Genomic DNA, 15,463 nt, shown 5'->3' with positions numbered 1-15,463 from the left:
GATTATTATATCTATGGAGGATCATTGTATGTTATACAGAATCAATCATGGTTGACCATTTGCACAATACAGGGAAAGAATAGTGATATTTATCCCTGTCATCCTATATTTTAAATAAAGAACCCAAGGACAGTTATGGAAATTTTCTTTTAAACTTTCTATATCTCCACATTGTCCCTCCGCCATGCTAAAACCCTCTAGATTTTGTGCTTCTTTTTCAACTGCACAGACTCAGTTTATTCCCCCCATCTGTGCAGTCCTCATTTTATCCCTCCCTCTGCACAGCCCCTCATTTTATTCCTCCCTCTTCATATCCATTCAATTCATTTCCCCCATCTACACAGACCCTTAGTTTATTCTCTACCATCTGCACAGACCATCATTTTATTCCCCCATCTGCACAGCCTCTCATTTCATTCCCCCCATCTGCACAGACCATCATTTTATTTCCCTCATCTGCACAGCCTCTCATTTTATTTCCCCCTCTGCAAAGCCATCAGTTTATTTCCCCCCATTAGCACAGCCCCTCGGTTTATTCCCCCCATCTTCACAGCCCCTTAGTTTATTCTCTAACATCTGCACAGCCTCTCATTTTATTCCCCCCATCTGCACAGCCCTACATTTTATTCCACCATCAGCATAGACCTTCCCTTCATTTTATCCCCCACATCTGCACAGCCCCTGAGTGCTTCTTCTCCATCACGGTGCAGGCAGGAAGTTCACTGCATCTTGCTGGAAATGCCCGCAGAGTAGGGGAGATTACAGCTCCTTTGCTCCTGTCTTGGGCGATGTCCACAACAATTACAATCACATCTGAACAGATGTGAATACAATTGAGTGCAGCGAAGGACCAGTAGCCAGAGCGCAGGCAGAGAGAGGGATGAGCGATGTCAGTGACTGACACTTCTCCCCTGTGTGGCTGTGCCCTGGCCGTCACTCTGCGGAATGTCTGTAAGATGTCTGGCGACCGCAGACATTCAACAATCTTTTTTCCAAAATGCTGGTAATGAAATAAATGGTAGTGCACTACCTACCTCTCCTTATTTATCAGTCCTAATCTCCCAATACCTCCCACATGTAATCTCCAATACAAAACCAGCCCCCTCCATACTTCTGTGACCTAATCTCGTAAAAATTCTCCATGCAATATAATATCCAGCCCATATCCTGTCTCCTAGATTATTAGTCCATTAATTTATCTCTTCCTTACATCTCTTATGAAATCTCACTACACTTCACCACACATCTGTGTCATCTGAAAATCTCAGTCCTAATTTCCCAATACGTCCTAACAGGTAATCTCCAATCCAAAACCAGTCTCCTCCGTACACCTGTGACCTAATCTTGTAACACTTCCCCGAATCGCACATATAATCTCTAGGCTACATCCTATCCCTTTTCTTATTATTGTGACAATCTCCAGTGATTTCCCTCTGTACATCTCCTCACCACACATCATATCCAGTCTATAAGGTGTCCTCCCATATGTCTCTGATCTAATCTCCCACTAACCCACACAGAATTTCCGATCTATAACCTGTTTTATCCATACATCTCTGACTGACACTCCTCTTGCTTTCCCATAATAATATCCTGTCCTGTCCATACATCTTTGGCCACACAGTTACATACAGTAGGTTGAAAAAATACCTCGGTCCATCAAGTTCAACCTTCATCCACCAATCGTACATTTCATCAATCTTCGTCACATTTTCCACACATAATTTACAGTCCAAGACCTTGTCTCCCTCAAACATATCTCTCTATGCCTCCCAACACAAACTCCAGTCCATAACTTATTGCTCCTTACATCTCTTACCAAACTCCCCGATACCTTCCACACATCATTTATAGCCCACAACTTGTCCCCTTGTAAATCTCTGACAAACCCTTTTGTCCATCCCCACAAGTTACATACAGGTCATGAGCTATCTCCTTTTACATCTCCGTCCCAAGCTCCTGATTCCTTCCGACATATAATCTTCGCTCTACAAACTGCCACCTCCATACATCTCTGTCCTAATATCCCAATATATACTCCTCCCCCGGTAATTTACTGTACAATGTACCATCTGTGTCAACACAATTCAATTCTACATATAATATCTGGTTCACATCTTGGTCCTTCCATACATCTACATAATAATCTAACAATATCTCCACACACGTAATCTGTATTTCTTGTTAGACCTTCTTTTCTACTCCATGCACATCATAGTCTGCAAGTTTTCTCCTGAGATTCTCCAATACACTGGAACTTGTCTCCTCAAACATTCAAAATCCTCTGGAACTTGCCTCCTCAAACATTCGAAATCCTATGGAACTTGCTTCCTCAAACATTCAAAATCCTCTGAAACTTGCCTCCTCAAACATTCAAAATCCTCTGGAATTTGCCTCCTCAAACATTCGAAATCCTCTGGAACTTGCCTCCTCAAACATTCGAAATCTTCTGGAACTTGCCTCCTCAAACATTTAAAATCCGCTGGAACTTGCCTCCTCAAACATAAAAAATCCTCTGGAACTTGCCTCCTCAAACATTCAAAATCCGCTGGAACTTGCCTCCTCAAACATTAAAAATCCTCTGGAACTTGCCTCCTGAAACATTCAAAATCCTCTGGAACTTGCCTCCTCAAACATTCGAAATCCTCTGGAACTTGCCTCCTCAAACATTCGAAATCCTCTGGAACTTGCCTCCTCAAACATTCAAAATCCGCTGGAACTTGCCACCTCAAACATTCAAAATCCTCTGGAACTTGCCTCCTCAAACATTCAAACTCCTCTGGAACTTGCCTCCTCAAACATTCAAAATCCGCTGGAACTTGCCACCTCAAACATTCAAAATCCACCATTCTCCAAAAATGTTGACACCATATACTAACCACTAAACAGCAGTAAAAGCAGTTTCTACCATTACCTACTGGCTCTTTACTTTGTAGACTTATTTCCTCAGGGGCGGAGCTGGCTCCTCACTCCCAGTCTGCCAATCAGTAAGATTATGGTTTTTTTTTGTACAGTACTTCCTGTTTATTGTATTATGTTATGTATATAAATATTTCTATATTTCTGTTTCTCCTATGTAGCACCCATATAAAACCCTGAAATCTATGGAATCAGGTATATAAAGTAATAATATAATTAATGATAATAATATTAATAATTCACCTTGCTCTGGGTCATCTTATATTTGTTGCTCAATACATAGACAGCTTTATCCACCGCTACAAGTCCAACGCTAGAATTATGATTAGCTCTCAGTGTAAATTTGATTTGTTCTCCAGGTTTGGCTTTTGTTTCGCTTGCTTTTAGCTCCAGCTGTGTAGAGATATTCAAACACATTTCAGAGAATAGTACAATGTTCATACGTTGTTCATACAGGAAAACGCATTTAATCAGACATTCATTAATTCTAAATATGTAATTCTTATTTTAGTCTGCTTTGTTTCAGCCTGATCTTTTCTATTACAAGTAACATAGTAACATAGTAACATAGTTAGTAAGGCCGAAAAAAGACATTTGTCCATCCAGTTCAGCCTATATTCCATCATAATAAATCCCCAGATCTACGTCCTTCTACAGAACCTAATTGTATGATACAATATTGTTCTGCTCCAGGAAGACATCCAGGCCTCTCTTGAACCCCTCGACTGAGTTCGCCATCACCACCTCCTCAGGCATAGTAACATAGTTAGTGAGTTTTAGATATTTTTATATAAGAGTTCAAAAATTCAGCACAATTCCTTATTCAGCTCCGATTAGACTCCCAATGAGACTGTAAGGAATTTGATGATATATTTATTGTAGAGATGAGCAGAACCAAATCCCCCCCACCAAAAAAAAAATTAGATTTGCGGCAAATAAATGTGCACAAATCTCAAAACTGTAAAGCTTGTAAGTGTTCGGAAAATATACGTGGTGGAGAGGAGAAGAGAGAGGACCTCACTGATCATAAGAGCTTACACTCTACAGGAGAGAGAGGACCCTGCTGACCATAAGAGCTTACACTCTACAGGAGAGAGAGGACCCCACTGACCATAAGAGCTTACACTCTACAGGAGAGAGAGAGGACCCCACTGACCATAAGAGCTTACACTCTACAGGAGAGAGAGGACCCCGCTGACCATAAGAGCATACACTCTACAGGAGAGAGAGGACCCCGCTGACCATAAGAGCTTACACTCTACAGGAGAGAGAGGACCCCACTGACCATAAGAGCTTACACTCTACAGGAGAGAGAGAGGACCCCACTGACCATAAGAGCTTACACTCTACAGGAGAGAGAGGACCCCGCTGACCATAAGAGCATACATTCTACAGGAGAGAGAGGACCTCACTGACCATAAGAGCTTACACTCTACAGAAGATAGAGGACCCCGCGGACCATAAGAGCTTATACTCTACAGCAGAGAGAGGACCCCACTGACCATAAGAGCTTACACTCTACAGGAGAGAGAGAGGACCCCACTGACTATAAGAGCTTACACTCTACAGGAGAGAGAGGACCCCACTGACCATAAGAGCTTACACTCTACAGGAGATAGAGGACCCCGCGGACCATAAGAGCTTACACTCTACAGAAGAGAGAGGACCCCAATGACCATAAGAGCTTACACTCTACAGGAGAGAGAGGACCCCGCTGACCATAAGAGCTTACACTCTACAGGAGAGAGAGGACCCCACTGACCATAAGAGCTTACACTCTACAGGAGAGAGAGGACCCCACTGACCATAAGAGCTTACACTCTACAGGAGAGAGAGGACCCCACTGACCATAAGAACTTACACTCTACAGGAGAGAGAGGACCCCACTGACCATAAGAGCTTACACTCTACAGGAGAGAGGACCCCACTGACCATAAGAGATTACACTCTACAGGAGAGAGGGAGAGGACCCCACTGACCATAAGAGCTTACACTCTACAGGAGAGAGAGAGAGGACCCCGCTGACCATAAGAGCTTACACTCTACAGGAGAGAGAGGACCCCACTAACCATAAGAGCTTACACTCTACAGGAGAGAGAGGACCCCACTAACCATAAGAGCTTACACTCTACAGGAGAGAGAGGACCCCACTGACCATAAGAGCTTACACTCTACAGGAGAGAGAGAGGACACCACTGACCATAAGAGCTTACACTCTACAGGAGGGAGAGGACCCCACTGACCATAAGAGCTTACACTCTACAGGAGAGAGAGGACCCCACTGACCATAAGAGCTTACACTCTACAGGAGAGATAGGACCCCAATGACCATAAGAGCTTACACTCTACAGGAGAGAGAGAGGACCCCACTGACCATAAGAGCTTACACTCTACAGGAGAGAGAGGACCCCACTGACCATAAGAGCTTACACTCTACAGGAGAGAGAGAGAGGACCCCACTGACCATAAGAGCTTATACTCTACAGGAGAGAGAGGACCCCACTGACCATAAGAGCTTACAATCTACAGGAGAGAGAGAACCCCACTGACCATAAGAGCTTACACTCTACAGGAGAGAGAGAGAGGACCCCACTGACCATAAGAGCTTACAATCTACAGGAGAGAGAGGACCCCACTGACCATAAGAACTTACACTCTACAGGAGAGAGAGGACCCCACTGACCATAAGAGCTTACACTCTACAGGAGAGAGAGGACCCCACTGACCATAAGAGCTTACACTCTACAGGAGAGAGGACCCCACTGACCATAAGAGATTACACTCTACAGGAGAGAGGGAGAGGACCCCACTGACCATAAGAGCTTACACTCTACAGGAGAGAGAGAGGACCCCACTGACCATAAGAGCTTACACTCTACAGGAGAGAGAGAGGACCCCACTGACCATAAGAGCTTACATTCTACTGGAGAGAGAGAGGACCCCACTGACCATAAGAGCTTACACTCTACAGGAGAGAGAGGACCCCACTGACCATAAGAGCTTATACTCTACAGGAGAGAGAGAACCCCACTGACCATAAGAGCTTACACTCTACAGAAGAGAGAGGACCCCACTGACCATAAGAGCTTACACTCTACAGGAGAGAGAGGACCCCACTGACCATAAGAGCTTACACTCTACAGGAGAGAGAGAGAGAGGACCCCACTGACCATAAGAGCTTACACTCTACAGGAGAGAGAGGACCCCACTGACCATAAGAGCTTACACTCTACAGGAGAGAGAGGACCCCACTGACCATAAGAGCTTACACTCTACAGGAGAGAGAGAGAGAGGACCCCACTGACCATAAGAGCTTACACTCTACAGAAGAGAGAGAGGACCCCACTGACCATAAGAGCTTACACTCTACAGGAGAGAGAGAGGACCCCGCTGACCATAAGAGCTTACACTCTACAGGAGAGAGAGGACCCCGCTGACCATAAGAGCTTACACTCTACAGGAGAGAGAGGACCCCGCTGACCATAAGAGCTTACACGCTGACGAAGGCAGCATGCCAAAACGCGCGTAGGGGAGGGTGCCATCCAGGAAACTAAGACTGCACTACCACTGTAAGTGTTGTCCCACTTGGGTTTCACTTTTTACATTTACATTGCAACACATGTTATTTCTCAGTCTCCTTCACTCATTAATATCCACACTGACTCCTTGTGCTTTCTTTAGCACTAGCACTTTATTCATTTATTGTTTACTCAATTTTTCATTGTGTGTATATTTGTGATCATTATTTATTTCTCTTTTTATTAATATTATACTTTCTTCATCATTCACTCATGCAGGGGTATTCACTGTCAGTATTGATTGTTACAATGTTTTAATATGTCAATTCTTTTATATACCGTACACAAATTGATATGTCAATATTCCTGGATTGAGTGCCCCTCGGCTATGGTTATTTTCAATATTTGCATTGTCTTTTTTCTGTTATGAGTTACCTGATTTATGAATAAACTTTATTACTTAACAATTAACCCTTATTACTGTGGACTTTTTGGTTGGTCTTTTCTTGGGTTCTTTGGTGTTTTCTGCAATTTTCCCAACTGTCCATCACCTTTCATTTAGTCCTTTTTACTTGGTTGGCCATTATAATTAATTATTTATTTAGAGCACTGGAAAATTACCGTACTTTTAATTATATGTGTTCTGCTACCAGGTATCTATCTTTGGTTTGGTTCTACTCTTAAAACCCTGTGCGTAGTGTCCCTGTCACTTTTTGGTAAAAGCCACAAGTGAAGTTTCATATTAAAAAATAAATAACTACAATATTTATCTTTTAACTAAAATTAAATTCATGAATGCATTCCTATTTCAAAAAATCATGTTAAAGACTTAAAAGGATTAATTAAACTAATTTAATAATAATAATAATAATGGTAATAATAATAATAATAATAATAGTGGTAATAATAATAATGGTTATAATAATAATAATAATAATAATAGTAATAATAATAATAATAATAATAATAATAATAATGGTGGTAATAATAATAATAATAATAATAATAATAATAATAATAATAATAATAATAATAATAATAATGGTGGTACTAATAATAATAATAATAATAATAAATTATAATATTTATTTAAAACAATTAAGCAAAAAGTAAGAATATAATTTGATAAGAACTCAAATATGAATAAGAAATGAAAATAATAATAGTAAAAATCACAAATATGTTAGTACTAACAGTTTTGTTAGTAAATTAAATTTAAACTATAAAAATAAAAGTATAAAAATAAATAATAATATTCATAAATGATTGCTTATTTAATAAAACTAATAGTCAGAATAATAATTGTGATTATTCTTATGATTGTTATTCGTCTTATTATTTTATTTTTATGGTTTGTATTTCATAACAGTATTTGATCATTTATTATTTTAATTTCATTTAATTTCGTATTAATATTTGAGTTCTAATCAAATTATATTCTTGCTCTTTTTTTGCATTTTTTTAAATTAATGTTAGAATTTAAATTCAGAAATTGAAATGATTCTAAACTTTAATTCTAAATCGAACTTTATTCTTTCAAATTCTTACATTTTTTGCTACACTCTTTTTATATTGTAACGTAATAACTATGAGTTTTCTCGTTAATAAAGCCTCTTTACCGTTCCCATGCAGTCATCAACAACATCCAACGAAATAGAGTCCGACACAATATCATTCCCTATGGTGTAATAAGCCACAATGCGGAAAGATGGTAATAAGTCTTCTGTAATGACCAAAGGCATGGCGACCATAGACTGGCCGGACAGACGTTCCTGTGTCCCCACTTTCACTATCTTTCCCCTGCTGAGTATCTGGGAGAAGAAAAGCAAAACAGTTATTAATGATGCACATTCATAGATAAATATTTACATTTTACTATAAAAAAATAAAACAGAACATATATCAATAATACATTACATAAGAATAAACTAACGAGACTGAAGCTAATACTGATGGTGGAAGGAAGAGGGCAATACTCTAGTAGTAATATTGATGCACAAAGAGGATGGTAACACAGTATATTAGTTATATTCTTGTACATAGGGGGCAGTATTATAGTAGTTATATTCTTGTACATAGGGGCAGTATTATAGTAGTTATATTCTTGTACATAGGGGCAGTATTATAGTAGTTATATTCTTGTACATAGGGGCAGTATTATAGTAGTTATATTCTTGTATATGGGGCAGTATTATAGTAGTTATATTCTTGTACATAGGGGGCAGTATTATAGTAGTTATATTCTTGTACATAGGAGCAGTATTATAGTAGTTATATTCTTGTACATAGGGGCAGTATTATAGTAGTTATATTCTTGTACATAGGGGCAGTATTATAGTAGTTATATTTTTGTATATAGGGGCAGTATTATAGTAGTTATATTCTTGTACATAGGGGCAGTATTATAGTAGTTATATTCTTGTATATAGGTGCAGTATTATAGTAGTTATATTCTTGTACATAGAGGCAGTATTATAGTAGTTATAATCTTATACATAGGGGCAGTATTATAGTAGGTATATTCTTGCACATAGAAGCAGTATTATAGCAGTTATATTCTTGTACATATGAGCAGTATTATAGTAGTTATATTCTTGCACATAGAGGCAGTATTATAGTAGTTATATTCTTGTACATTGGAGCAGTATTATACTAGTTATATTCTTGCACATAGGAGCAGTATTATAGTAGTTATGTTCTTGTAGATAGGAGCGGTATTATAGTTGTTAATATTCTTGTACATAGGGGCAGTATTATAGTAGTTATATTCTTGTACTTAGGGGCAGTATTATAGTAGTTATATTCTTGTACATAGGGGCATTATTATAGTAGTTATATTCTTGTACATAGGGGCAGTATTATAGTAGTTATATTCTTGTACATAGGAGCAGTATTATAGTAGTTATATTCTTGTACATAGGGGCAGTATTATAGTAGTTATATTCTTGTACATAGAGGCAGTATTATAGTAGTTATATTCTTGTACATAGGGGCAGTATTATAGTAGTTATATTCTTGTACATAGGGGCAGTATTTTAGTAGTTATATTTTTGTATATAGGGGCAGTATTATAGTAGTTATATTCTTGTACATAGGAGCAGTATTATAGTAGTTATATTTTTGCATATAGGGGCAGTATTATAGTAGTTATATTCTTGCACATAGAGGCAGTATTATAGTAGTTATATTCTTGTACATAGGGAGCAGTATTATAGTAGTTATATTCTTGTACATTGGAGCAGTATTATAGTAGTTACATTCTTGCACATAGGAGCAGTATTATAGTAGTTATATTCTTGTACATAGGAGCGGTATTATAGTTGTTAATATTCTTGTACATAGGAGCGGTATTATAGTTGTTAATATTCTTGTACATAGGGGCAGTATTATAGTAGTTATATTCTTGTACATAGGGGCAGTATTATAGTAGTTATATTCTTGTACATAGGGGCATTATTATAGTAGTTATATTCTTGTACATAGGGGCAGTATTATAGTAGTTATATTCTTGTACATAGGAGCAGTACTATAGTAGTTATATTTTTGTATATAGGGGCAGTATTATAGTAGTTATATTCTTGTACATAGGGGCAGTATTATAGTAGTTATATTCTTGTACATAGGGGCAGTATTTTAGTAGTTATATTTTTGTATATAGGGGCAGTATTATAGTAGTTATATTCTTGTACATAGGAGCAGTATTATAGTAGTTATATTTTTGTATATAGGGGCAGTATTATAGTAGTTATATTCTTGTACATAGGAGCAGTACTATAGTAGTTATATTTTTGTATATAGGGGCAGTATTATAGTAGTTATATTTTTTTGTACATATTGGCAGTATTATAGTAGTTCTATTCTTGTACATATGAACAGTATTATAGTAGTTATATTCTTGCACATAGAGGCAGTATTATAGTAGTTATATTCTTGCACATAGGAGCAGTATTATAGTAGTTATATTCTTGTACATAGGAGCAGTATTATAGTTGTTATATTCTTGTACACAGGGGCAGTATTATAGTAGTTATGTTTTTTTGTACATAGTTGCAGTATTATAGTAGTTATATTCTTGTACATAGGGGCAGTATTATAGTAGTTATATTCTTGTACATAGGGGCAGTATTATAGTAGTTATATTCTTGTACATAGGGCAGTATTATAGTAGTTATATTCTTGTACATATGGGGCAGTATTATAGTAGTTATATTCTTGCACATAGGAGCAGTATTATAGTTGCTATATTCTTGTACATATGGGCAGTATTATAGTAGTTATATTTTTTTGTACATAGAGGCAGTATTATAGTAGTTATATTTTTTTGTACATAGAGGCAGTATTATAGTAGTTATATTTTTGCACATAGGAGCAGTATTATAGTTGTTATATTCTTGTACACAGGGGCAGTATTATAGTAGTTATATATTTTTGTACATAGGGGCAGTATTATAGTAGTTATATTCTTGTACATACGGGCAGTATTATTGTAGTTATATTCTTGCACATTGGGGGCAGTATTATAGTAGTTATATTCTTGTACATAGGGGCAGTATTATAGTAGTTATATTCTTGTACATGGAGGCAATATTATAGTAGTTATATTCTTGCACATAGGAGCAGTATTATAGTAGTTATATTCTTGTACATAGGAGCAGTATTATAGTAGTTATATTCTTGTACATAGGGGCAGTATTATAGTAGATATATTTTTTGTACATAGGGGCAGTATTATAGTAGTTATATTCTTGTACATAGGGGCAGTATTATAGTAGTTATATTCTTGTACATAGGAGCAGTATTATAGTAGTTATATTCTTGTACATAGGAGCAGTATTATAGCAGTTATATTCTTGTACATAGAGGCAGTATTATAGTAGTTATATTCTTGTACATAGGGGCAGTATTATAGTAGTTATATTCTTGTACATAGGGGCAGTATTATAGTAGTTATATTCTTGTACATAGGAGCAGTATTATAGTAGTTATATTCTTGTACATAGAGGCAGTATTATAGTAGTTATATTCTTGCACATAGGAGCAGTATTATAGTAGTTATATTCTTGTACATAGGGGCAGTATCATAGTAGTTATATTCTTGTACATAGGGGCAGTATTATAGTAGTTATATTCTTGTACATAGGGGCAGTATTATAGTAGTTATATTCTTGTACATAGGAGCAGTACTATAGTAGTTATATTTTTGTATATAGGGGCAGTATTATAGTAGTTATATTCTTGTACATAGGGGCAGTAATAATAATAATAATAATAATAATTTTTATTTATATAGCGCCAACATATTCCACAGCGCTTTACAAATTATAGAGGGGACTTGCACAGACAATAGACATTACAGCATAACAGGAATACAGTTCAAAACAGATACCAGGAGGAATGAGGGCCCTGCTCGCAAGCTTACAGACTATGGGGAAAAGGGGAGACACGAGAGGTGGATGATAACAATTGCTTTAGTTATTCAGACCGGCCATAGTGTAAGGCTCGGGTGTTCATGTAAAGCTGCATGAACCAGTTAACTGCCTAAGTATGTAACAGTACAGACACAGAGGGCTATTAACTGCATAAAGTGAATGAGAACATTTTTTTTTTTTTTTTATTATAAATAGGCCACACAGGGATCCTTACATTAATGCATTGAGGCGGTAGGCCAGTCTGAACAAATGAGTTTTTAGGGTACGCTTAAAACTGTGGGGATTGGGGATTAATCGTATTAACCTAGGTAGTGCATTCCAAAGAATCGGCGCAGCACGTGTAAAGTCTTGGAGACGGGAGTGGGAGGTTCTGATTATTGAGGATGCTAACCTGAGGTCATTAGCGGAGCGGAGGGCACGGGTAGGGTGGTAGACTGATACCAGGGAGGAGATGTAAGGTGGTGCTGAGCCATGCAGTGCTTTGTGGATGAGGGTAGTAGTTTTGTACTGGATTCTGGAGTGGATGGGTAACCAGTGTAATGACTGGCACAAGGTAGAGGCATCGGTGTAACGGTTGGTGAGGAATATGATCCTGGCTGCAGCATTCAGGACAGATTGGAGCGGGGAGAGTTTGGTAAGAGGGAGGCCGATTAGTAGAGAGTTACAATAGTCCAGACGAGAATGAATAAGTGAAACAGTCAGAGTTTTTGCAGAGTCGAAAGTAAGAAAAGGGCGAATTCTAGAAATGTTTTTGAGATGCAGATAAGAAGAGCGAGCCAGTGATCGGATGTGGGGGGTGAATGAAAGGTCAGAATCAAGGATGACCCCAAGGCAGCGGGCATGTTGCTTTGGAGTAATGGTGGAACCGCACACGGAGATGGCAATGTCAGGCAAAGGTAGGTTAGTAGAGGGAGAGAACACGAGGAGTTCAGTTTTTGACAGGTTCAGTTTCAGATAGAGGGAGGACATGATGTTAGAGACAGCGGTAAGACAATCACTGGTGTTTTCTAATAAGGCAGGCGTGAGATCAGGAGAAGAAGTGTATAGTTGGGTGTCGTCAGCATAGAGATGGTACTGGAACCCAAATCTACTGATTGTTTGTCCAATAGGGGCAGTATACAACGAGAAGAGAAGGGGGCCTAGGACTGATCCTTGAGGAACCCCAACAGTAAGGGGAAGGTGAGAGGAGGAGGAACCAGCAAAACATACAGTGAAGGAACTGTCAGAGAGATAGGAGGAGAACCAGGAGAGAACGGTGTCCTTGAGGCCGATGGAGCGGAGCATAGTGAGGAGGAGCTGGTGATCCACAGTATTGAATGCTGCAGAGAGATCCAAGAGAATTAGCATGGAGTAGTGACCATTAGATTTAGCTGTTAATAGGTCATTAGAGACTTTAGTGAGGGCAGTTTCAGTAGAGTGTAAAGAGCGGAAGCCAGATTGAAGAGGGTCGAGAAGAGAGTTATCTGAGAGATAGCGGGTAAGACGGGAGTGGACCAGGCGCTCGAGGAGTTTAGAGATGAAGGGAAGATTAGAGACAGGTCTATAATTAGCGGCACAGTTTTGATCGAGAGATGGTTTTTTAAGTAATGGATGTATGATGGCATGCTTAAATGAGGAGGGAAAAAAAAATTATAGTATTATAGTAGTTATATTCTTGTACATAGGGGCAGTATTTTAGTAGGTATATTCTTGTACATAGGAGCAGTATTATAGTAGTTATATTTTTGTATATAGGGGCAGTATTATAGTAGTTATATTCTTGTACATAGGAGCAGTATTATAGTAGTTATATTTTTGTATATAGGGGCAGTATTATAGTAGTTTTATTCTTGTACATAGGGGCAGTATTATAGTAGTTATATTTTTGTATATAGGGGCAGTATTATAGTAGTTATATTCTTGTACATAGAGGCAGTATTATAGTAGTTATAATCTTATACATAGGGGCAGTAATATAGTAGTTATATTCTTGCACATAGGAGAAGTATTATAGCAGTTATATTCTTGTACATATGAGCAGTATTATAGTAGTTATATTCTTGCACATAGAGGCAGTATTATAGTAGTTATATTCTTGTACATAGGGAGCAGTATTATAGTAGTTATATTCTTGTACATTGGTGCAGTATTATAGCAGTTATATTCTTGCCCATAGGAGCAGTATTATAGTAGTTATATTCTTGTACATAGGAGCGGTATTATAGTTATATTTTTTTGTACATAGTGGCAGTATTATAGTAGTTATATTCTTGTACATAGGAGCAGTATTATAGTTGTTATATTCTTGTACACAGGGGCAGTATTATAGTAGTTATATTTTTTTGTACTTAGTGGCAGTATTATAGCAGTTATATTCTTGTACATAGGGGCAGTATTATAGTAGTTATATTTTTGTACATAGGGGCAGTATTATAGTAGTTATATTCTTGTACATAGGGGCAGTATTATAGTAGTTATATTCTTGCACATAGGAGCAGTATTATAGTAGTTATATTCTTGCACATAGGAGCAGTATTTTAGTTGCTATATTCTTGTACATAGGGGCAGTATTATAGTAGTTATATTTTTTTGTACATAGAGGCAGTATTATAGTAGTTATATTCTTGTACATATGGGGCAGTATTATGGTAGTTATATTCTTGTACATAGGGGCAGTATTATAGTAGTTATATTCTTGTACATATGGGGCAGTATTATAGTAGTTATATTCTTGTACATAGAGGCAGTATTATAGTAGTTATATTCTTGCACATAGGAGCAGTATTATAGTAGTTATATTCTTGCACATAGGAGCAGTATTTTAGTTGCTATATTCTTGTACATAGGGGCAGTATTATAGTAGTTATATTTTTTTGTACATAGAGGCAGTATTATAGTAGTTATATTCTTGTACATAGGGGCAGTATTATAGTAGCTATATTTTTGCACATAGGAGCAGTATTATAGTTGTTATATTCTTGTACATAGGGGCAGTATTATAGTAGTTATATATTTTTGTACATAGGGGCAGTATTATAGTAGTTATATTCTTGTACATTGGGGGCAGTATTATAGTAGTTATATTCTTGCACATAGGAGCAGTATTATAGTAGTTATATTCTTGTACATGGAGGCAATATTATAGTAGTTATATTCTTGCACATAGGAGCAGTATTATAGTAGTTATATTCTTGTACATAGGAGCAGTATTATAGTATTTATATTCTTGTTCATAGGGGCAGTTTTATAGTAGTTATATTCTTGTACATAGGGGCAGTATTATAGTAGATATATTATTTGTACATAGGGGCAGTATTATAGTAGTTATATTGTTGTACATAGGGGCAGTATTATAGTAGTTATATTCTTGTACATAGGGGCCGTATTATAGTAGTTATATTCTTGTACATAGGGGCAGTATTATAGTAGTTATATTCTTGTACATTGGGGGCAGTATTATAGTAGTTATATTCTTGTACATGGAGGCAATATTATAGTAGTTATATTCTTGCACATAGGAGCAGTATTATAGTAGTTATATTCTTGTACATAGGAGCAGTATTATAGTATTTATATTCTTGTACATAGGAGCAGTATTATAGTATTTATATTCTTGTA

The 15,463-nt window shown here is 37.3% G+C and overlaps 1 protein-coding gene across 1 annotated transcript in view; it reads right to left on the bottom strand.

The window, feature by feature from the left end:
• Positions 1–15,463, bottom strand: part of LOC138677284 (complement C3-like) — a 103,005-nt gene that overhangs the window by 51,096 nt on the left and 36,446 nt on the right. The window contains exons 13-14 of the mRNA XM_069767315.1: positions 8,057–8,248; positions 3,163–3,312 (exon numbers count right to left, since the gene is read on the bottom strand). Of these exons, the coding sequence (XP_069623416.1) occupies positions 3,163–3,312; positions 8,057–8,248 (342 nt within the window). The remainder of the gene's footprint in view (positions 1–3,162; positions 3,313–8,056; positions 8,249–15,463) is intronic.

The sequence above is a fragment of the Ranitomeya imitator genome, chromosome 4 (genome assembly GCF_032444005.1).
Source record: "Ranitomeya imitator isolate aRanImi1 chromosome 4, aRanImi1.pri, whole genome shotgun sequence".
Lineage (NCBI taxonomy): Eukaryota > Metazoa > Chordata > Amphibia > Anura > Dendrobatidae > Ranitomeya > Ranitomeya imitator.
The sequence above is the reverse complement of the archived record's forward strand: the minus strand, read 5'-3'. Positions and strand labels throughout refer to the sequence as shown.